The sequence below is a fragment of the Thalassophryne amazonica genome, chromosome 4 (genome assembly GCF_902500255.1).
Source record: "Thalassophryne amazonica chromosome 4, fThaAma1.1, whole genome shotgun sequence".
Taxonomy (NCBI): Eukaryota; Metazoa; Chordata; class Actinopteri; order Batrachoidiformes; family Batrachoididae; genus Thalassophryne; species Thalassophryne amazonica.
In genome coordinates this window covers 52,374,548-52,396,497 of record NC_047106.1, presented here as the reverse complement: position 1 = coordinate 52,396,497, position 21,950 = coordinate 52,374,548, and the positions used below count along the sequence as shown (strand labels likewise).

The 21,950-nt window shown below is 44.4% G+C and overlaps 1 protein-coding gene across 2 annotated transcripts in view; it reads left to right on the top strand.

Annotated features, from left to right (window-relative positions):
• The window catches only part of sidt2 (SID1 transmembrane family, member 2), a 74,628-nt gene extending 57,513 nt beyond the window's left edge, over positions 1–17,115 (top strand). For both annotated transcript variants that reach the window (XM_034167902.1, XM_034167901.1), the window contains 6 exons: positions 1,447–1,523; positions 2,048–2,094; positions 2,216–2,321; positions 5,320–5,430; positions 5,532–5,645; positions 16,563–17,115. In XM_034167902.1, the coding sequence (XP_034023793.1) occupies positions 1,447–1,523; positions 2,048–2,094; positions 2,216–2,321; positions 5,320–5,430; positions 5,532–5,645; positions 16,563–16,625 (518 nt within the window). In that variant the 3' untranslated portion in view covers positions 16,626–17,115. The remainder of the gene's footprint in view (positions 1–1,446; positions 1,524–2,047; positions 2,095–2,215; positions 2,322–5,319; positions 5,431–5,531; positions 5,646–16,562) is intronic.
• Positions 17,116–21,950: the final 4,835 nt, after the last annotated feature.

The window sequence follows — 21,950 nt, the reverse complement described above, 5'->3', positions numbered from 1 at the left end:
AATACTACAGCAGTGATCCAGAACTGGCAATGATCCGGAACTGGGCAAGTGACTGTAGCAACAACAATAATAGTAGTAATAATAATTAATAATGCTACAATACAGTTTTAGAGATTAATAATGCTACAATACAGTTTTAGAGAAAGAGACAAAGAACCTGATAAAAATAACACAACAGAAAATGTAAAACCAACTAACAATGAAAATAAATAAATATAGAAATAAATGTTTTCTGTGAACACCTAGTGACTCTTACACCTCCACTTCATCCCTGTTTTATTTAAGTTTAATGACAATTTGTCAAACCATATTTTCAATTTGTTAATTTCAGTGATTTCCTCCAGAACTATCTGCCAAGCTAGAAAACTGCTGCATCCTAGTAAGAGCAGAATACTACTGGAATGAATTTGAATAAGGAAAGTTGTTTTTTTTTTTTTTTTCTCACCAAAATGGATGCTGCACTCACTGCAGTTTATTGTCTGGAATAGTCCCAGATTGCATTTCAGAGCTTCTAGAATTCAAAAGTTTTTGTGCAGGTGGTGTTGGGGGGTAATTTTGGGTTACAGCTTTTTTTTTTCTTTTTTTTTTTTCAGGTAAATATGTTTAGTAATATATATTAACAGGTGGTGGTGGTGGTAAGAGGTGTTGATATGGTTATTCCATTTTAGAATTGTTTTTGTTTTTGAGGTGGTTTACATGCTTTAGACCTGTAGATTTACTTGCTTTTTAACTTGGCTTTCAGTTCATTCCTGGATTGCGCACAATGCGCCACCTGAAACGTGGAGAGCCAAGCTCTGAGGAGTAACTTTTGCTGTCTTGAATATTATAGATGAATCACATTGCTATCTTTTTTTTCTCCTAATCATCCATGCTTTTATCCACCACTATCAGACATGTTAATTTTGGTTTTACCTCACGAAGTTAATCTTCCAGTGATCAGTCTCATGAGAGCCTTGCATCACGCGTTGAACCTTGACAGAATATGCAGATGTAGCAAAACCAGAATAACTGAACTAATGCATAACGTTAAAATCAAGCCATCGAAAGGTTCATAGCACATTTACGGTCCATGGATTAAGGAGTCGTATCTATTATTTTAAAATTGCTTTTTGATTCATGCCAGTTAATTGTTACACCCAAATAATTTATATACACACACAAAATGAACCTCTCCTGCAGTATCTTGGCCCACACTTTGGGAATCACTGTTCCAGAACATTGAAAATGTAAAATCAGTATTAGGGAATTTTGTCTAATTTTATGGAATAAAATGGTACATTACACTAATGTTATTTGTGAAAGTAAAGCGATAGTTTAACATGTTATAACACAAGTCCAGAGAAGTTAGATTTTTTTGTAATGGATTTGAAGATGTTGGTTCCTTTTTTTTTCCATTGACTTATATTCGCACATTATGATTTTCATATCTGTATGCTTTTGTCTCAGACTCCGGGATTCTACGCAGGATAATATATGTCATCTACACAGACTGCATTAGACAATGCAGTGGACCAATGTACATTGTGAGTAATAAGCAGAAAAGAATACATGAGTACACTGAAGTACTGCAAATGTATTTTATACCTTGTTTGCAATGAGTTGGTCTTTGAGTTGGTTTATCCAACCACTTTCACAATCGTGTGTGCTCTTTTCAAAATACAGTTTTATTTGTAACACCTGAATGTTACTATGTTATTAGTGGTGCCAACTTCCATTGGGGAAAAAAAAAACATTACTGATTAAACAGTTTCCTCTTGGAGCCTTTTAAAGCACTTTTAAGAGAATGAAGTAGGATGTGACATCAGTTCCTCCACATTTATGTAAAAATTCTCAAAGTAAAAGTCAAAATATAAATTTATCCAATTAGTCATTGTTAAATGTCAAATCTGATTTTCAAGAGCATATGATACTGTAAACACATTTTCTAACTATGTTGAGTACTGAGGCGTGTAGTATGAATTTGTACATAGTCACCTGGTCCACACCATAATGAGTGACATATTAAACTTGCACATTTATAAGTCTTTTTTCCCCGTCCATCTCTTAGGACCGGATGGTGCTGCTTGTAATGGGTAACATTGTCAACTGGTCTCTGTAAGTAAACATAGTATGGTTTCTTTTTAAAGTGTTACTAAGTACAGGTGGCAAAATAAAGTTGTCTGTCACCAAGTACAGGTGGCAAAATAAAGTTGTCTGTCACCATGTTTTTTTGTAGGGCTGCTTACGGTCTCATAGAGAGACCCAACGACTTTGCCTCCTACCTGCTGGCCATTGCCATCTGCAACTTGCTGCTTTACTTTGCCTTCTATATCATTATGAAGGTGTGTGTTTGTATACAAAGCCAATTTCAACTCTTGTTCCTTGGGAGCCTGTGTGTTTTATTTTCTAAGCCTGTGGGAATGAGCCCAAGGGACTACTCCCTGTGCCTGTAACAGTGTAGGGCTCCTATATATATGGATTACGGAAATTTACAAACAGCTGAGGTTGTACATACAGTTATTCTGCCCTGCCTGCTGAACTTTGGGCATGTCATGTGCTTGTTGATGCACTCCACCCACAGCACCCGCCGTCATGTTAGTATCAGCTAACAACATAAATTAACCACAGGAATGAACATGTTGTCCTCTACATGGGCAAATATGGGACAAAATATACAACTGAATGCAAATGTAAAACCAGAATTCTTAAAAAAATAGAAGGTGTGGTTTGGAATGATAACAAAACTTGTCTCTACTGCATATTAGTGACGGCAAACTCCAAACACTGTTCCAGAAACACCCATGTTTTGGAGCATTGCTCTGAGTCTGAATTAAAAGGAAGACTAAATGGGGCTTCATTACATCACCAACTTTTTCACTTCATTTGCCCACTTTGGTGTTAAACATAATAAAATGAAGTGATTGTATGGTGATAGTCAAGTCTGGGTCTGTACACAGCTTGTGTATAATCATAGCTGTTACTAAATGTTTGTTGTGATATTTTTATGAAACCCCTTGATTTAAAGATGAAAGTTCACACTACAAGCATATCTGGGCCCAGTTTCATGAAGCAGTCTAATCTTGTTTAGTCGATTAAACTAACTGTAAGCTCGCCTATTCTTTTCACCCTATACACCAATGGCTGTAGGAGCATAAATCCAAGTAATAAAATCTTGAAATTCTCAGACGACACAATTATTGTGAGCTTACTTTCAGTTGGTGAAAGTCCATCAGTTTATTTTGATGAAATCGACTCCTTTCAGTCTTGGTGTGAGGAGCACCACTTGACTCTAAATGGGGTTAAAACCAAAGAAATGGTATTTGATCCAAAAAGACTCCTGTCCCATGATCCAGTAATCATCGGAGACAGGGAGATAGTTCAGGTGGAGTCAGTGAAATATCTGGGCGTCTATGTGGATAATCTTCTGAGGTGGAATGTGCATGTGGATTTCTTATGTAAGAAATTTTCCCAAAGACTCCACTTCCTCAGAAGACTGAGACTGTTTGGTGTGAGCACCCGAATCATGGTTTGTTTTTATAAGGTGGTGCTGGAGAGCCTCATTAGGTATGGAATAGTGGCCTGGTTTGGCTCACTCATAGTGCAGGGTAAAACCAAAATAGGACAGCTTGTAAAAAATGCAATGAAAATCATAGGACAGGAGGAGTTTCCTTCTCTCCAGACAATTTTTGAAACCTGTGTCCTGGCACAAGCCAAAGCCATAACCAGAGAACCCTCCCTTCCACTGCACAGTGAATACACTCTGCCACCTTCTGGGAGGCGCTATCGAGCGATCAAGCACCGCAATAATAGGTTTAAACTCTCTTTTGTTCCCATGTCAGTGGTTTTGTTAAATAAGACAAGACAGTAGGAATGTGGTTTTTTTTAATTGTTGAATTGTAATTATGTTATTTATTGGGCATGTGCAATATACTGAAGTCACTTTATTTGCAAATGCACTTTACTTGGGATTGTGCAATATCATGACATGGTCATATTCCTTTTGTTGAAATTGTGCAGACCAGCTGACTGTTGTAATGTTGTCTGTGTGTTCGGATGTTAAATGTTGTGAATGTTGTTTATGTGTTAAACAACACTGTGAGCCCAAGACAAATTTCCCCTGTGGGGACAATAAAGTTTAACCTAACCTTAAACTCACTTAGTTGACTAATTTTTTGACGTTCGTCGTTGCACAAAGCGCATAGTTAGCTAAAGTTTTGCACTACCCGACTAATGTTTTTAGCCTGGTCCAGAGGAGTTTAATCTTATTATAGTGGATAAAACTTCAGTGTCTTACCTCAAAAAAAAAATGGCAGCTATCATGTACCACCACTTGATGGAACACTCATGAGCACCCCTACATCACTCGTATTCCTCCAAAAGGAGAGCTTCCTCCGCTTTTAACTATGGTTGTAGCAGACAACCGTTATGTGAGATGTCTTTGTGGCAGTTCTCACATTAGCCACATTAGCTGTTACACTGAGCAGCGTTGTGTGCACAAAAAGACTTGACAGAAGTGTAGAAGAAGAAACTGTAGAGCAAAACTGCGAGGTTAAGTGCTAAGTATGTAATTCTGCATTTTGTATGCGTCTGTAAATGTTAATAAAGCCAGTTAACGAAACAAAGGCTGGATAGTTCATGACAACACCCAAGCCGGAAGTAAACAAACTGTCCTGCATTGGAGCCGTAGAATGGCAGTGGCACTCGCGAGACTGTTATGCCAGTGAAAACTATTGACTAACGTAAAATGGCTAATCTACAAGTTGAGCCATCGATGTGAAACGGTGATTAGATGGATAATGTTGGCCGACTAACCGTAGTCAACTTAGTAAGTTTAGTAGACTGAAAGATTAGACTGCTTTATGAAACCGGGCCCTGGATTGTTTCATTTTAAGTCTGTTGTGGTGTACAGAAATTAAAGTGTGTTGTTTTTTTTGTTTTTTTTTAAGGGTCACTGTCCAAATACTTAAGTACCTGACTGAAAGAAAATGAAGAGACAAAGAATTTGCTTACTGTTACCGAGCGGTCCAGCTTAAGAACAAGGGCTGTTATTGTCATTGTATATACATGGATGCACACAGTGAAATTTTCCTTCTGCATTTAGTCTGTCCTCATTAGTTTGTCACAGTCTAACCACTAGGAGCAGTGGGCAACCACAGTCTGGCACCAATTGACCAACTCCAGATGTAGAGATGCTGCCTTAGTCAGGGGTAGAGAAAGGAGCGGACCCTAATGTGCATGATTTTAAGTGATTAATTTGAATAAAGTCAGGAAAAAAAAAAACTGAGCAACTATATTTGAGAAATGTGTGTACCATGTGATTTTTCGTTTGTGTGTGTTTAGCTGCGGAGTGGTGAACGGATCCAGTGTCTGGCACTGGTGTGTATCATCTTCACAGCTGTGGTGTGGGGATTTGCACTTTATTTTTTCTTCCAGGGTCTCAGCACCTGGCAGGTCAGTATCATCCAGTAATGCTTAGAAAATGATTAGTTTTTATTTTCCACTTTTCATCTTAAATTCATTCTCACAGGATGCACGTGTCTTTCCTAACACAGAAAACTCCAGCTGAGTCTCGTGAGCACAACAGGGACTGTATTCTGCTGTCATTCTTTGACGACCATGACATTTGGCATTTCCTCTCCTCCATTGCCATGTTTGGATCCTTCCTGGTATGATGTTTCTGTGCAGGCAGCGAGTACACCGGAGCATAATTAAAGTTATATAATCCCACAGTTCCTCACTGGGAACCCTGTCAGTGTTTTCTAAAGGCCTAGTTCAAAAATAATGAAGCCTGACTGCTGATTTGCATTGCATTTGTCATGAACAAGCCATTATTTTATTTAGCACCATCCAGATTTATCTGAGTTGCCTATAGTCTCTTTGACAGGTACTGAAAATTTCATGGAAAAATTCCACACGGTTCCAGAGATATGCACGAAAGTTTCTCCAAAAATAGCACTTTTTTTTCATAAATTTTGTGTGACATTGATATTTAGCATTACTATTTCAAGTTGAATGTTAAAGAAATAACCTTGTATTTTGTCAGTTTGTTTGTGCTTCATACTAACACACAGTAATACATTTTTGTAAAGGTAGAAATGTCATTTCCTAGAAAAAACATCATCTTTCTAAAGCAAGTTAAAACTGTCACAAGCGTAACGCTGAGAATAAGTCCTTTATTTATTTGTGTCAAAACCTTAGCTGTATCTGCTACTGTGCTTCAATAGAATAATTATATTGCTTGTTCAATAATACCAGGAACTAATGGACAGAATGTCTTTGTTTCAGGCTTCTGCAGACTAAAGAAGATACCTCCATCTGTTGTCGCAAGCGTTACGCTCTCGCTCATTATAGTATATCTGCACTGATAATTTCCAGCAATGACTGAACCGAGACCAATAGAAATATTGAAACTCTGATATATAACCATAGATAAAATAACATTTCACAAAAAAGACCACTTTTAAATTTTGATGGTTATGTCACACTTTGGCTTCATTACTTTTGAACTAGCCCTAAAGGAGAGATGCCCGAATCTACATCTGTAGAATACTACAGAATAGATTAATAGCCAGGACATTTATTTTTGTCAGAACCGTGCGCAGACCCGGTGTCGCAGACCGAACAGTCTGCCCTGCCTTCACTGCGCATGCGGCATTTCGGAGCTCAGCAGCTTGTCTGAGACGGAGTCTATTCACCCAAAGTGATCAAATGGATTAATGGGATTATTAACCATCAGATGACAAGATAAAACCTCTTAAATCATTCCAAAGTTAGTTTTAAGCAGAAACAAGGCCGTTTTAAGCAGAAACAAGGCAATACTCTGTGACTCTTTGAAATGGCTGACACGCAGTGAACGCATCAGCTAGCAGCTTGTGTAGCTACGGCGCTCTGATCACTTCCCCCGTCTTTTATTATGAAATGATGCTGAATTTATGTGGAAATGATTGTTGTACAAAAGCTTCAGATATCTGTCGCTGAGATGGATGATGACCGGAGTGCAGTTTTAAGCAGAAACGAGGCGATAATCGGTGAACCGCGGCTAATGAAGCACGCAGTAAAGACAGGGTGGACCGATTTTTAGGGGGGACCGTTCGGTCGGTGACACTGGTGCCAAAACAAAGCAGGCTCTTATTCAAGGTGGGCGAGTATTAACAAAATCCTGCTTGCTGCCTGAACTTTAATTTTCAAGTTTCACACATGTCCCTGGGTGTGGTGAACCAAAGACAACTGCTTTACACCTGTCAGGTAGCGTCTAGCTAGATGTTCTCAATATCTTATAATGGGATGGTGAGAAATCAATGCAGTGCTAAATCAAAACCATACAAGTGCACCACTAACCATCGTTCCTCTGCAGCTGACACCGTGGCAACTGTTTCATCTTAGGATTTTAAGGAACCACTTTGCAGTGGACTTAGGAAAAAATATGATCCTTTTTAATGCTCATACAGCACAAAATTTTTTCTTCACACTGGAACCTAATAATGTCCACAAAGCCTAATTTAAAGAAGATACCTCTGCAACTGCTCACACAGACAATCAGCCAGGCAGAGATGTCTGGCTGCTAACATAAGTGATCCGACCTTTAAACAAGACTGGTGCTTATTTTTTCCTGGCAGACTTTTGACACGGAGGTTAAATGAGGAGGCAGGCCCTTACTTAAGGTCAGGTGTTTAATCAAGGAAATACTGTAACTGAACTACATATTTGTTTTTTTCACCCACAGTTAAGTAACTCATGCTCAGACAAAGAGGAATGAACGGGGAAACAGCAGAATTAAATATTCTGGTGTGAATAGATCAGGTCATGAAAACAGGCAAAGCAGGTGCCCTGCAGGAACAGATTTTGGCATCCTTGCTCAGAAGCCTCAAACACTATGCAACTCCTCCTGGCCACATCTCGTGTGTGTGTATATATATATATATATATATATATATATATATATATATATATATAAAGTGTGTGTATTAGGGGTGTAATGATACACAAAAATCACGGTTTGATATGTACCATGGTTCGGTTAATTTTGGTACAGTATGGGAACAAAATGCAAACCCTAAATTTGCTTGTTGTTTAAACCAACAGTTTATTGTAACATTATACAAACATGAAAATAAAATAATTGCAAAGTACTGCCTGGTAATAAGTTAAAACCCCTTCTCAGCCTGTATATCCCATCGATGGGAAATTTCACTTAATTAAAAGTTGAAAAATCTTTCTAACATCTTTCTGTGTAAATGTTTCATGTTACAACGTGGAGACCCGCGGCATATAGACAAGTGTGGCTTATTTATGTACAGTTTGTTTTTTCTTTTTAAAGTTGGTGGGTGCGGCTAATATTCAGGTGCGCTCTATAGTCCAGAAATCATGGTAAACACACGCAATGCGAACTGACCCGTGCACAGCTATGTACCGAACCACAGGTCCCGTACCGAAACAGTGCATCCGTAAAGTGCTTCACTTTTCCCACATTTTATGTTCCAGCCTTATTCCAAAATGAATGAAATTAATTTTGGAATGTCTGTGTGCATTGCTCCATTCATCGTTCCCTCAATCCTGAGTAGTCTCCCAGTTCTTGCTGCTGAAAAACATCCCCACAGCATGATGCTGTCACCACCATGCTTCACTGCAGGGATGGTGGCTGGTTTCCTCCAAAAATGACACCTGGCATTCACTCCACAATGTTCAGTCTTTGGCTCATCAGACCAGAGAATTTTGTTTCTCATGGTCTGAGAGTCCTTCAGGTTACTTCTGGCAAACTCCAGGTGGGCTGCCATGTGCCTTTTACTAAAGAGTGGTTTCTGTCTGCCCATTCTACCATACGGGCCTGGTTGATATATTGCCACAGAGATGGTTGTCCTTCTGGAAGGTTCCCCTCTCTTCATAGAGGAATGCTGGAGCTCTGACAGACACACCATCGGGTTCTTTGTCACCTCCCTGACTAAGGTTCTTCTACCCTGATTGCTCATTTTAGGCAGGTGGCCAGCTCTAGGAAGAGTCCTGGTGGATATGAACATATCCTATTTATGGATGTTGGAGGCCACTGTGCTTATTGGGATCTTCAAAGCAGCAGAAATGTTTCTGTACCCTTCCCCAGATTTGTGCCTCAAGACAATCCTGTGTCAGACATCTGCAAATTTTGAGTTTTTAAAGAATTTTATACATTTTTTAAAAAGGCTGTACCATAACAAAATATGGACAAAGTGAAGCGTTGTGAATCTTTTCCAGATGCACTATGTCTGTTAGAAAAGTATCCGACCTTTTTATTTTTTTCAAAACCTGATGGATTTGAATCACGTGTGCTTGCATGAGCCAACCTTGAACCTTCATGCGCATGCGTGAATTTTTTCACGCCTGTCGATTGCATCATTTGCTTGTAAGCAGCCTTTGTGTGAGGATGGGTGGAGTCTCTCGTCGGATTGTCTTTGCAAGGAAAATGGCGGAACAACTGGAGCAGCACGACTGCATCAGATTTTGCCAGAAACTGGGCGACAGCCAGGTGGAAACCATTCGGATTATTCAGACAGCTTTCGGTGACGATCCTCTGGGCATCACACAGATTAAGGAGCGGTACAACCGGTTTAAAGACGGCCGCACAACGGTGGAGAGCGAGCCACGCTCTGGTCGGCCATCAACACGCTGAAATGACCAGATCATTTCCAAAGTGAACGCTGTGGTGATGCGGGACCGTCGTGTGACTATCCGAGAAATTGCGGAAGCACTTTTTCGGCACATTCCACTGTGACAGAAGATTTGGCCATGAAAAGAGTTGCAGCGAAATTCATGCCGATGGCTTCGGCACGAAGCTGCTGACGGAGCAAAAGTGCCACCGTGTTGAAGTCTCACAGGACATGCTGGACTCCGAAAAATGATGCCCACCTCTTCCACCATTCGGAAGATTCAGACGGCTTTCGGTGGCTTTTCAGTCGTGTGATTATCCGAGAAATTGTGGAAGAGCTGGGCATGTCACAGCATGTGGAATATGCCGAAAAAGTGCTGATGTCCACCTCTTACGCAGTTTCTCAGATAGTCACACGACGGTCCCACATCACCACAGCGTTCACTTTGGAAATGATCTGGTCATTTCAGCGTGTTGATGGCCGACCGGAGCGTGGCTCGCTCTCCACCATTGTGCGGCCGTCTTTAAACCGGTTGTACTGCTCCTTAATCTGTGTGATGCCCAGAGGATTGTCACCGAAAGCCGTCTGAATAATCCGAATGGTTTCCACCTGGCTGTTGCCCAGTTTCTGGCAAAATTTGATGCAGTCGCGCTGCTCCAGTCGTTCCGCCATTTCCCTTGCAAAGAAAATCAGACGAGAGACTACACCCATCCTCACACAAAGGCTGCTTACAAGCAAATGACGCACTCGACAGGCGTGAAAAAAATTCACGCATGCGCACGAAGGTTCAAGGTTGGCTCATGCAAGCACACGTGATTCAAATCCATCAGGTGTTGGGAAAGTGTAGTGACACGGACCCACAACAGGGGGCGTAAATGAATGGACAATAGAAGGAGTTAAATTAGAACACTTTACTGTTGTGAATGCCACAACCAAACACAGCAGATTACAGAATGGATACAAGTCAATCAATAAAGGTGTCGTGTGGGCAGGCTCGACGATAGGAGACGCCCGTCTGGAGACGAACCGGAACCACACGATTTCCACCGCCACCGAACCCGAGGGATACTGGAGCCGCCATGTCCCGAAGTCCCCAGGTGGCCACCGTCTCAGCGTGTTGGATCTGGTACTGCTGGCGGAAAACAAAGACAGTCAAGTGTGGGTGTGTGTACACCCTGTAACAATAATGGTGGGAATTCCACCTCCACCTCTCACTCAATATGTGTATGCAGTGATCCCTCAGAGGAAAGAGTGCCGTCCTGCACTCACTCAGCTTCCACAAAACTTAGGACCGGTACTCTTGCAAACACTCACAATAGACAGATTATTAGATTACCACAAATGGCTGAGGATATTACCTCTCACTGAAGTCGATATCTCGGCGATGTGGTGGAGGTGTCTTCCTGCTTTTATTCCTGGTGTGATGCAGATGATCGGTGACAGCTGTCATGGTTGATGGGTGACAGCTGTCACCTCGGCTGTTCCTGTAGGCGGCAGCGCCCTCTCGTGCCTGAAGCCCGCACTTCAGGCAGGGCGCCCTCTGGTGGTGGGCCAGCAGTACCTCCTCTTCTGGCGGCCCACACAACAGGACCCCCCCCTCAACGGGCGCCTCCTGGCGCCCAACCAGGCTTGTTCGGGTGGCGACGGTGGAAATCGGCCAGGAGGGCCGGGTCCAGGATGAAGCGCCTCTTCACCCAGGAGCGTTCTTCGGGTCCATACCCTTCCCAGTCCACCAAATACTGAAAGCCCCGGCCCATTCGACGGACGTCCAAGAGCCGGCGTACTGTCCAAGCTGGCTCCCCGTCGATGATACGTGCAGGAGGCGGCACCGGACCGGGTGCACAGAGTGGTGAGGTGTGATGGTGGTTTTTACCCTGAGACGTGAAAGACCGGATGGATCCGCAGTGAGGCCGGGAGTTGGAGCCTCACTGCGGTGGGACTGAGGACCTTGAGGATGGTGAACGGTCCGATGTAGCGGTCTTTCAGTTTCGGTGACTCAACCTGGAGCGGTATGTCCTTGGTTGAAAGCCATACCTCCTGCCCAGGCTGGTATGCGGGGGCCGGGGGACCGTCGACGGTCTGCATGGGCTTTTGCCCTCGTCCGGGCCCTCAACAAGGCCGAACGGGCGGTGCGCCACACCCGACGGCATCTCCGCAGGTGGGCCTGGACCAAGGGCACACCGACCTCTCCCTCCACCACAGGAAACAAAGGGGGTTGGTACCCCAGACACACCTCAAACGGGGAGAGGCCGGTGGCAGAGGACACTTGGCTGTTATGCGCGTACTCGATCCAAGCCAGGTGTTCACTCCAAGCAGTCGGGTGTGCGGAGGTAGTACAACGTAGGGCCTGCTCCAACTCTTGATTGGCCCGTTCGGCCTGTCCGTTAGTCTGAGGGTGATACCCAGACAAGAGGCTCACGGTGGCCTCCAGTTCCCGGCAGAAACTTCTCCACACCTGCGAGGAGAACTGGGGACCGCGATCCGAACGATGTCTGTAGGTATCCCATGCAGCCGGACGACATGGTGGACCAGAGCTTCGGGAGGGCCACGAAGTGGGCCGCCTTGGAGAACCGGTCCACTATCGTGAGGATGGTGGTGTGCCCCCGGGACGGCGGGAGGCCCGTGATGAAATCCAGACCGATGTGGGACCAGGGGCGATGAGGCACAGGAAGTGGCTGCAGGAGTCCCTGTGCCTTCTGGTGGTCCGCCTTGCCCCTGGCACAGGTGGTGCAGGCCTGATGTAAGCCCGGACGTCAGCCTCCAGGGACGCCCACCAGAAGTGCTGCCGGACCACTGCCACGGTCCTACGCACCCCTGGTGTGGCAGGAGAGTTTGGACCCGTGACAGAAGTCCAGGACGGCAGCTCTGGCCTCTGGTGGGACGTACACTCTGTTTTTCGGTCCTGTTCCGGGATCCGGGCTCCGTGCCAGGGCCTCCCGACGGTCTTCTCCACGTCCCAGGTTAGGGTAGCCACGATAGTGGACTCCGGTAAGATGGGTTCTGGTGGATCCGACAGCTCGGTCTTGACTTCTTGTTCGTGCCACCCGGGACAGGGCATCCGACCTCTGGTTTTTGGTCCGGGGTGGTAGGTGATCCGGAAGTCAAAACGGCCGAAAAAACAGTGACCAACGGGCTTGCCTGGGGTTCAGTCGCTTGGCGGTCCTGATATACTCCAGGTTCCGATGGTCAGTGAAAACCGTGAACGGCACAGACGCTCCCTCCAACAGGTGTCTCCACTCCTCAAGAGCCTCTTTCACCGCAAGGAGTTCTCGATTGCCGACGTCATAGTTCCGTTCAGCCGGGGTCATCCTGCGTGAAAAGTAGGCACACGGGTGAAGAACCTTATCAGTCTCTCCGCTCTGGGATAGCACGGCTCCTATCCCTGAGTCAGAGGCGTCCACTTCAACCACGAACTGGCGGCTAGGGTCGGGCTGCACCAAAACTGGCGCAGTAGAGAACCGTCGTTTCAACTCCTTGAACGCGGCTTTGCACCGATCCGACCAGGTGAAGGGGACTTTTGGAGAGGTCAGGGCTGTCAGGGGGCTAACTACCTGACTGTAGCCCTTAATGAACCTCCTATAGAAATTAGCGAAGCCGAGGAACTGTTGCAGCTTCCTACGGCTTGTTGGTTGGGGCCAATCTCTCACCGCCGCAACCTTGGCCGGATCAGGGGCGACGGAGTTAGAGGAGATGATAAACCCCAGGAAGGACAAAGACGTGCGTGAACCTTCACAAACAGCCGGTTCTCCAACAACCGCTGCAGGGCCTGACGTACATGCCGTACATGGGTCTCAGGATCCGAGAAAAGATGAGTATATCGTCCAGATATACGAAGACGAATCAGTGCAGGAAGTCCCGCAAGACGTCATTAACCAAGCTTGGAACGTCGCGGGGGCGTTTGTGAGGCCGAACGGCATGACCAGGTACTCAAAATGACCTAACGGGGTGTTGAATGCCGTCTTCCATTCGTCTCCCTTCTGGACCCGAACTAGGTGGTATGCGTTCCTAAGATCCAACTTTGTGAATATTTTGGCTCCATGCAGGGGGGTGAACACCGAATCCAACAAAGGCAACGGGTATCGGTTGCGAACCGTGATCTCGTTCAGCCCCCGGTTAATCAATGCATGGACGAGACCGCCATCTTTTTTGCCCACAAAAAGAAACCTGCTCCCATCGGAGAGGTGGAGTTACGGATCAGCCTGGCAGCTAAGGAGTCCCGATGTAGGTCTCCATCGATTCGCGCTCAGGTCGGGAGAGGTTGTACAGCTTGCTGGACGGGAACTCCACGCCTGGCAACAAATCGATGGCACAATCGTACGGACGGTGCAGGGGAAGGGTGATTGCCTGATCCTTGCTAAAAATGTCAGCAAGATTGTGGTACTTAACCGGCACCGCCGACAGATTGGGGGGAACTTTGACCTGCTCCTTAGCCTGGGAACCGGGAGGAACCGAGGATCCCAAACACACCCGATGGCAGGTCTCGCTCCTCTGTACCACCACCCCGGACGGCCAATCAATCCGGGGATTGTGTTTTAGCATCCAGGGGAACCCCAGAATCACACGGGAGGTAGAAGGAGTCACAAAAAACTCAATCTCCTCCCTATGATTCCCTGACACTACCAGAGTTACTGTAGTGTCCTGTGTGTGATTAAAGGGAGTAGGGTGCCATCTAGTGCTCGCACCTGCAATGGTGAAGGAAGCGCCACCAGAGGGAGCCCTACCTCCCTGGCCCATCTGCTGTCTAGCAGATTCCCTTCTGACCCTGTGTCTAACCAGTGCTGGGGCCTGAAGGGTTAAATCCCCGCTAAGGATTGTAACTGGGAGCCGTGTGGAAATGTGTGTGTGTGTCCCACGTGAATTTCTTGGCCCACCCTAAGCCCAGTTTCTAGGGGCGGGCGTTGGTGTTTAAACCGTGTCGGGCAATTACTCAATTGGTGCTCATTGAGCCGCAAACAAAACACGCCCCGCGGGGAAGCCTCCTCTGTCTATTCGGTGGTCTGAATGTGGCCCTGCTCGTGTCCATAGCTTCGTCAGCAGGGGAGCTGTCGCCCCACGGGACGTAGAGGCCAGGGAGCGTGGGAAGGGCGGTCCTTTTTCGGACCCGGAAGGAACAGGGACGGCGTGCGCCCGGCCACGCCCTTCGTCTCGTTCCCGACGGCGTTCTTCCAAGCGATTGTCTAACCGTATACAAGATCGATAAGCCCATCTAATTCCCGCGGTTCATCCTTGGCCACCAGGTGCTCCTTCAGGACCGATGACAGTCCGTTTACGAAGGCGGCGCGGAGCGCAGCGTTATTCCAGCCGGACCTCGCGGAAGTCGACTGCATAAGCGGTCTGCGCTCCGGCGTCCCTGTCTCTGAAGCGGTCTCTCCCCTGTTAGGGTGATCAAACACTGTTCTGAACTCCCTCACAAACCCAGTGTACGTGTGAAGGAGCCGTGAATTTTGCTCCCAAAGCGCCGTAGCCCAAGCGCGTGCCTCTCCCCGAATCAGAGTATCACATAAGCTATTTTACTAGCGTCTGACGCGTACATGACGGAGCGAACACTGCATGAGAAGTCCGCGCACGTCTCCACACAACCTCCGTACGACTCAGGAGGGCTTATGTATGCTTCAGGGGATGGTGGGAGGGGTTGTTGAACCACCACTGGAACATTCATATCCTGCACAGGGTCGTCAGGAGGAGGAGCTGCAGCAGCGCCCTGAGCGCTCGCCGCCACCTGCGCGGAGAGAGCCTCCACCCTGCGGTTCAGGAGGATGTTTTGCTCGGTCATTTGATCCAACCGAGCCGTAAGGCGGTGAGAATGTGCTGCAGCTCACCAATCACGCCTCCTGCAGACGCCTGCGCTCCCTGCTCTCCCATTGGGTCGTTCAAACAGCCGGGTGACGCCCCTCGGAGTCCATGACGCTGGCCGAGATATCCTGTTGGGAAAGTGTAGTGACACGGACCCACAACAGGGGGCGTAAATGAACGGACAATAGAAGGAGTTAAATTAGAACACTTTACTGTTGTGAATGCCACAACCAAACACAGCAGATTACAGAATGGGTACAAGTCAATCAATAAAGGTGTCGTGTGGGCAGGCTCGACGATAGGAGACGCCCGTCTGGAGACGAACCGGAACCACACGATTTCCACCGCCACCGAACCCGAGGATACTGGAGTCGCCAAGGTCCCGAAGTCCCCAGGTAGCCACCGTCTCAGCGTGTCGGATCTGGTACTGCTGGCGGAAAACAAAGACAGTCAAGTGTGGGTGTGTGTACACCCTGTAATAATAATGGTGGGAATTCCACCTCCACCTCTCACTCAATATGTATATGCAGTGATCCCTCAGAGGAAAAGAGTGCCGTCCTGCATTCACTCAGCTTCCACAAAACTAAGGACCGGTACTCCTGCAAACACTCACAATAGACAGATTATTAGATTACCACAAATGGCTGAGGATATTACCTCTCACTGAAGTCGATATCTCTGCGATGTGGTGGAGGTGTCTTCCTGCTTTTATTCCTGGTGTGATGCAGATGATCAGTGACAGCCGCCATGGTTGATGGGTGACAGCTGTCACCTCGGCTGTTCCTGTAGGCGGCAGCGCCCTCTCGTGCCTGAAGCCCGCACTTCAGGCAGGGCGCCCTCTGGTGGTGGGCCAGCAGTACCTCCTCTTCTGGCGGCCCACACAACATCAGGTTTTTGAAAAAAATAATAGGTCGGATACTTTTCTAACAGACCTCTATGTCTGCCCACACAGCTACAACTGACCAAATTAATCATGGGTGTATCAGCTTCACAGTATATATTGACAGTAGTACATGGTTTTGGGGACAGAGGTCATGGGGTCAAAAAGGCTTGGGCTACATCTGCAGGAATTCCTGTGCATTTTTTTTTAATTCGGTTGTAAGCTCTCACTAGTCAAGCAAACATAAGATTTTACACCTTTCTGTGTGCACCAACCTGTCATCTTTGCTTTAGGTCCTCCTGACCATGGACGATGACCTTGACACTGTCCAGAGAGACAAAATCTATGTCTTCTAGAGGTGCCAGATCTTCTGTCATCAAAGCAGCTCGTCTCCTCTGCCTTATTTTTTTTTTTCCGTCCTGAATAAGCACAGCCAGCAGCCTGTTTACCAGGCTGGATAGTGAGTGAGTTTCATCCACTTGCAGGCAGTAAAGAAAGGGCAGCAGTTGGATGTCCCTCCCTCTACCAGTATGGACACTAATGTGCCAAGCAGAAGTTGGGTCAAGCTCTGTTGATGCTGAAACTTGTCTTCTCGCTGCTGTTGATATAACTGTTGTAATTGATGTTTACTTATCATTGATGATGTTATACCTCTGCAGAATTAACTTGTTTTATACAGTCTGCTTTGCATTTTGCCTGCAATTCAACAAGGCATTTTTGAATTTGTATGGCAAGCCATTTTGATGTATAATTGATTGTAATTGCATCTTAGATATCTAAAAAAAATTGCACTATCACTCGTGATGGCCAAATGAGGCCTCATTAAGTGTTTGCTCTTTTTTCTGTGCCCACTAGATGGCAGTGTCTTTAAAAAAGCTTCAATGTGTGTGTGTTTTTTTTTTTTTTTTTTTTTTTTTTTTTTTTTTTTTTATAATACATCTCTGGTTCAAAAAAATCCACTAAATGTTTCATAAGGCCATGGCTATCACTGTAACAGTTGTAAACGTATTCACAATTTGATTATTAAATAGTGTAAGGCCAATAAATATTTTGATTCATCTGTCATCACGTCACAACTATTTGACTTGTCACATATCCTGAAAGATCATTTCAGAAGGCTCTAACTAAAGTCTGACTCAAATAAAACATTTAAACAACTAAAAATGTTCCAGTTATCAGGATTAGAATTACAACTAATCAAATTACAGTATTGTGAAAACACAACCAAAAAGTCTTGTAATGAGTGAATTGGAGGTGAAGTGAGCTCATCGCTACAAATAACTATTAAGTTTTCATATTTATTGGGCAGCGCAGTCTCATTTGAAGGTGGGCACCAAAGGGATCAAATATGATGCACATGACGTCATTTCTGTACTTCCAGGGAGAGAAACATGACACTTTCTCTGAAATTTTGGGCAAATTACACGCAACAAAGTGAGAATATGGAAGAAAAAAAAAGCTGGCGATGTGGCAGAAAGTGGACATGTGGTTTGTTTATGACCTGGAGCTCAAAAGTGTCTGGGTGATTGTGCAGGCGAGAGAACATAGCTGCTCTGGTTAGCTGTGTAGGCTAACACAAACGTCTTCCCTTCTCCATTGGGAACTGAAAAACTGCACTTTTCGCGAATGCTTAGGTGATTGCAGCTGAAAAACAAACCAGTACACCTTTTTCCCATGTGAAGTTATGCTGTGTATATATTTCACAATGGGAGCAGCTGTCCCCATCAATGGTCAAAACCCGCGATATCACGCAGGGTTCAAATGAGACTGCGCTGCCATATTAGCTGTCAGCCATGAATTTAGCAACACAGTTAATGGCAGCTAGTATGATAATTGCTTAGTTAGCATTGTGACCTTGCGTGTATGTCAGAAATCTTAGTTTGTCTTGTCAGAATAAGTGGAAGATAACTCAAAAGTTATGCCTTCATAAAATTCCTAGTTACTGATTTTTGTGATTGCTCACCTTTAAAAAAAAAAAAAAAAAAAATCCAGACCCCCTTTTTTCTGGTATCTTAAACACAATTTTGACACCCAGTATGATTTGCAGAAATTGGTAGTAAAAAGAGCTTGAATTAGAATTTTGACGACATTTCACATGGAGATGTCCTTGATTTACATTTAAAAATGGAATGTCTATTCATATAATAGGGCATTTGATATAATTATACTGTACACTATTAAACTTTAGTTAAAATGAACTTGCAGATGCCTCAAAATTAGAATTTTGACTAGTCCAATGAATTTTAGGTGTCTATGATGTTAATGTCCCCGTAATATTAAAATGACTTGCCATATTTTATATGCTTATGTGATTGTACGTGCGTGTTTTCAAACAGAAATGTGACATGAATTCTGTCAAGTTTGTCGGTGGCCTTCAGTGTTCGAAACACGTCACTTACTGTACGCACTCCTTATGTGAAACTATTGACGATTGTACTCTTTCTGAACTGCCCTGCAGTCTGAGTGAACATATTTTTTCACTGTATTGTACAGGAAAATTATTTTAATGTGAAGGATTGGAAGATCTGCAATCACAGAATAAAGGTCATTTTCAGATGTTTGTTTTTCTTTGTATAAAAGGCTGCTGCTGCAACAGAGGGTTGGTTATCTACTAATATAAGACTATTGCCCCTAATGGACATTATACAAATAATGTTTAATATGAGTTCAATGGTACAAATATTTCATGAGGTGAAAGATGGAACATACCATCTTTCACCTCATGAAATAGTCATTCCATTGAAAGAAAAAAAACGCTTTTTTGTTATATAAAACAGCCCAAATACAGCCTTTTCATTTGATATTTTATGAAGTTATAAACAACAGAAAAGGGACTTGCATGATTTTGGTGTTCATCTCTGATGCTTTGATGTCAACAGTCCAACACAAACTTTAAATAGGAGTCAATTTTTCTCAGTCAACATTTTTTTTGGGTGTGAGAAGAGTTAGCGCCATCAATTAGCTCCTTCAAATCATCATTTGCCAACAAAACAAGCTGCGTCATGTTTAGCTAAACGTCGCCCCTGGTAGTGTATGTCCGGTGGTCAGGGCGTGTTATTAGACAGCTGAGCCGAGCCAGGTAAAAACTGCCATTTTTTCCTGTCAAGGTTTTCTCAACAGATTCCGCTCCTTCGGACCATACTAATCAAAATAAGATTTTGTGCCATCTTGAAATTTGTCCAGAATCCAAGATGGCTGCCAAGATACATAAAGTTGGTCCTAAGTGGTAGGGACTTGTCTAAAGATCTGGGGTTTTTTGGCATCATTTGGTGAGTTTTGAGGAAGGAAATAACAATTAGTGGCTTAAAAATCATAGTCAGGCGGTTTCCATTGTGCAAATCCAAGATGGCTGTTGGGCACGGTCCCCTAAACTTCAAAGTGTTATATCTCCTATTCTAGAAGGACTACGGCCACACTTCTGGTGTCTGTCCACAGGTTTTTATGGTCAATGAATCCATTTCCGCCAGTATTTGTCAGGCATGGTGGCGGCGTGGCTCATAACAGGTGGACAAAAATGCAAATTCTCACCAGGGATGGAGAAAGTACAAGCCCTGCAAACATCCTGTTGGGGCCCACATGGGTCTCACTTGGGCAGGTTGGGCTTCGGCTGGGCATGGGCTCAGAGTGGGCTTTTTTTTTTGTTGGGCACAACAAAAACTGCCCCACATGGGCAGTAGATGGGCTCAACTACAGCTATAGCCCACATATTGCCCACTGGGCAATATGTGGGCTATAGCTGGGCTCCGCTCCTAAAAATTATGTGAGAAATTCTGTTATACTTTAATAGCCACTAGGCCACGTACACTTTTTACACAAATGCAAGGCTATTAAGCTAAGATAACAATATTTAACTTCTTTACAAACAACTGAACCCAGAAAGGAAGTTTGAAAAGAGGAAAGCTTTACAAACACAAACAAACTTCAACAACTTTTTTAAAGAGGCAAGTTAGTAACAACAAAAAGACAAACAGAAATATTTTGGGGTTACCTTACAGAAAGTTTCAGCATGTTCTGATCTGCAACAAAATGACTGTTCTATAAGAAATTTCATTGATAAGGTAAAACAGATGTAAATTTCACTGTCCACTCAGTGTAAACCTTTTGTTCTTTTTGCATGTTTAACTGCTGCAGTTTTTTTTTGGGGGGGGGGGGGGGGGGGGGGGATATGCACAGAGATATATGGACTATAAACGTGTTGATTTTTTTATTATTTTTTTTTAGTCCATAATCTTAACCAGAGTCTAATTTAGCAAGTCAATATCAATTTGAGCTTATTTGGAGTGGTTGTGCACCTTAATAAGGCAGTCAAACGGGCAATATGTATACAAAGCCCATGTCAATAAAAATAACCGTAAGATATACATTACAAAGACATTATTAGTACTTAATTTGGGTTAATACATTACATGGTTAAAAATTTGTAAATTAATCTTGCTTTTATTGTATTTTTTAAAATGGCTAAAAAAAAAGTATAGACTCTTATTTTGAAAGGTCACATTGCAGCCCATGTGACTAGCCACAGCCTATCGTTTTTTGTTTGTTTTTTTTTTCCCTCCTGCAAGTACCAGAGAGAAACCGCGGCATTTTGGAGCTGCTGTTCGAGAGAATTGCTGCTTTAAAAGAAAAACGAGCGGAAAAGGCGTCTATTTAGCATTTTGGAGCTGCTGCTTTAAAGAGAAAAACGAGTGGAAAAGGCATATATTTAAAGTGGTTTTGTTCTTTGAGGAGTCTTTTTTTTTTCGGATTGTCCTGCGTTTGGTGAGATTTTCTACATTGCTGAACGGGACTTGGTGAGTAAACATTGTGTTTTATGCCAAAAATATTTTGACATATTGGTCATTTCGTAGAAATGTGGTGGCAGATGTTTTATGGTAATTTTGAAACTGAATTCCGTGTTTAATTGAAGCACCGGCCTGTTCGTTGTCCGTTTTTTTTTGTTTTTTTTTTTCTTCTTTTTTTCGTTGTGGGAGTGCTCCACATAAGCGCTAATTAAGATGAAAAATGTACCTTTATTGGTACTGGAAGCTACTTTTGTGTTATGCATTTTGTTACTATGGTACTCTGAGTTGGATTCCAAGTGGGAGAAACAAGATGGCGCTTGTCCTCAGTCGAACCTTGTGTAACCACCGGAAGTGTTAAGCCGCGTTTACAACACAATGCATTGTGAACAAAAAAAAAAAGCATGCAAAATTGCACTAAAAAAAAAAATCTGTGAAACTGCGAGGCTGCGAAAGGTGAATCGCGTTTATAGCGAGGGACCACTGTATTTCTTACCAAATGTTTTAAAAAATGCTTTAACTCATTGATTGTGCTTGTATATTATACATTTCTACGCGAGTGATTTTGTCCAGTGAGGATGAGGATGATGATTGGTCCGGCAGCAGGTCTACACCTCATCCACCCTCGGATCTTCACCTCCACCACCTCCATCCACGCTCAGGGTTATGCAGACACCTCCGCCGCCTCCATCCACCCTCGGGTCTTCACCTCCATCCACGCTCAGGGTTATGCAGACACCTCCGCCGCCTCCATCCACCCTCGGATCGTCACCTCCACCACCTCCATCCACGCTCAGGGTTATGCAGACACCTCCGCCGCCTCCATCCACCCTCGGGTCTTCACCTCCGCCGCCTCCATCCACCCTCGGGTCTTCACCTCCGCCGCCTCCATCCACCCTCGGG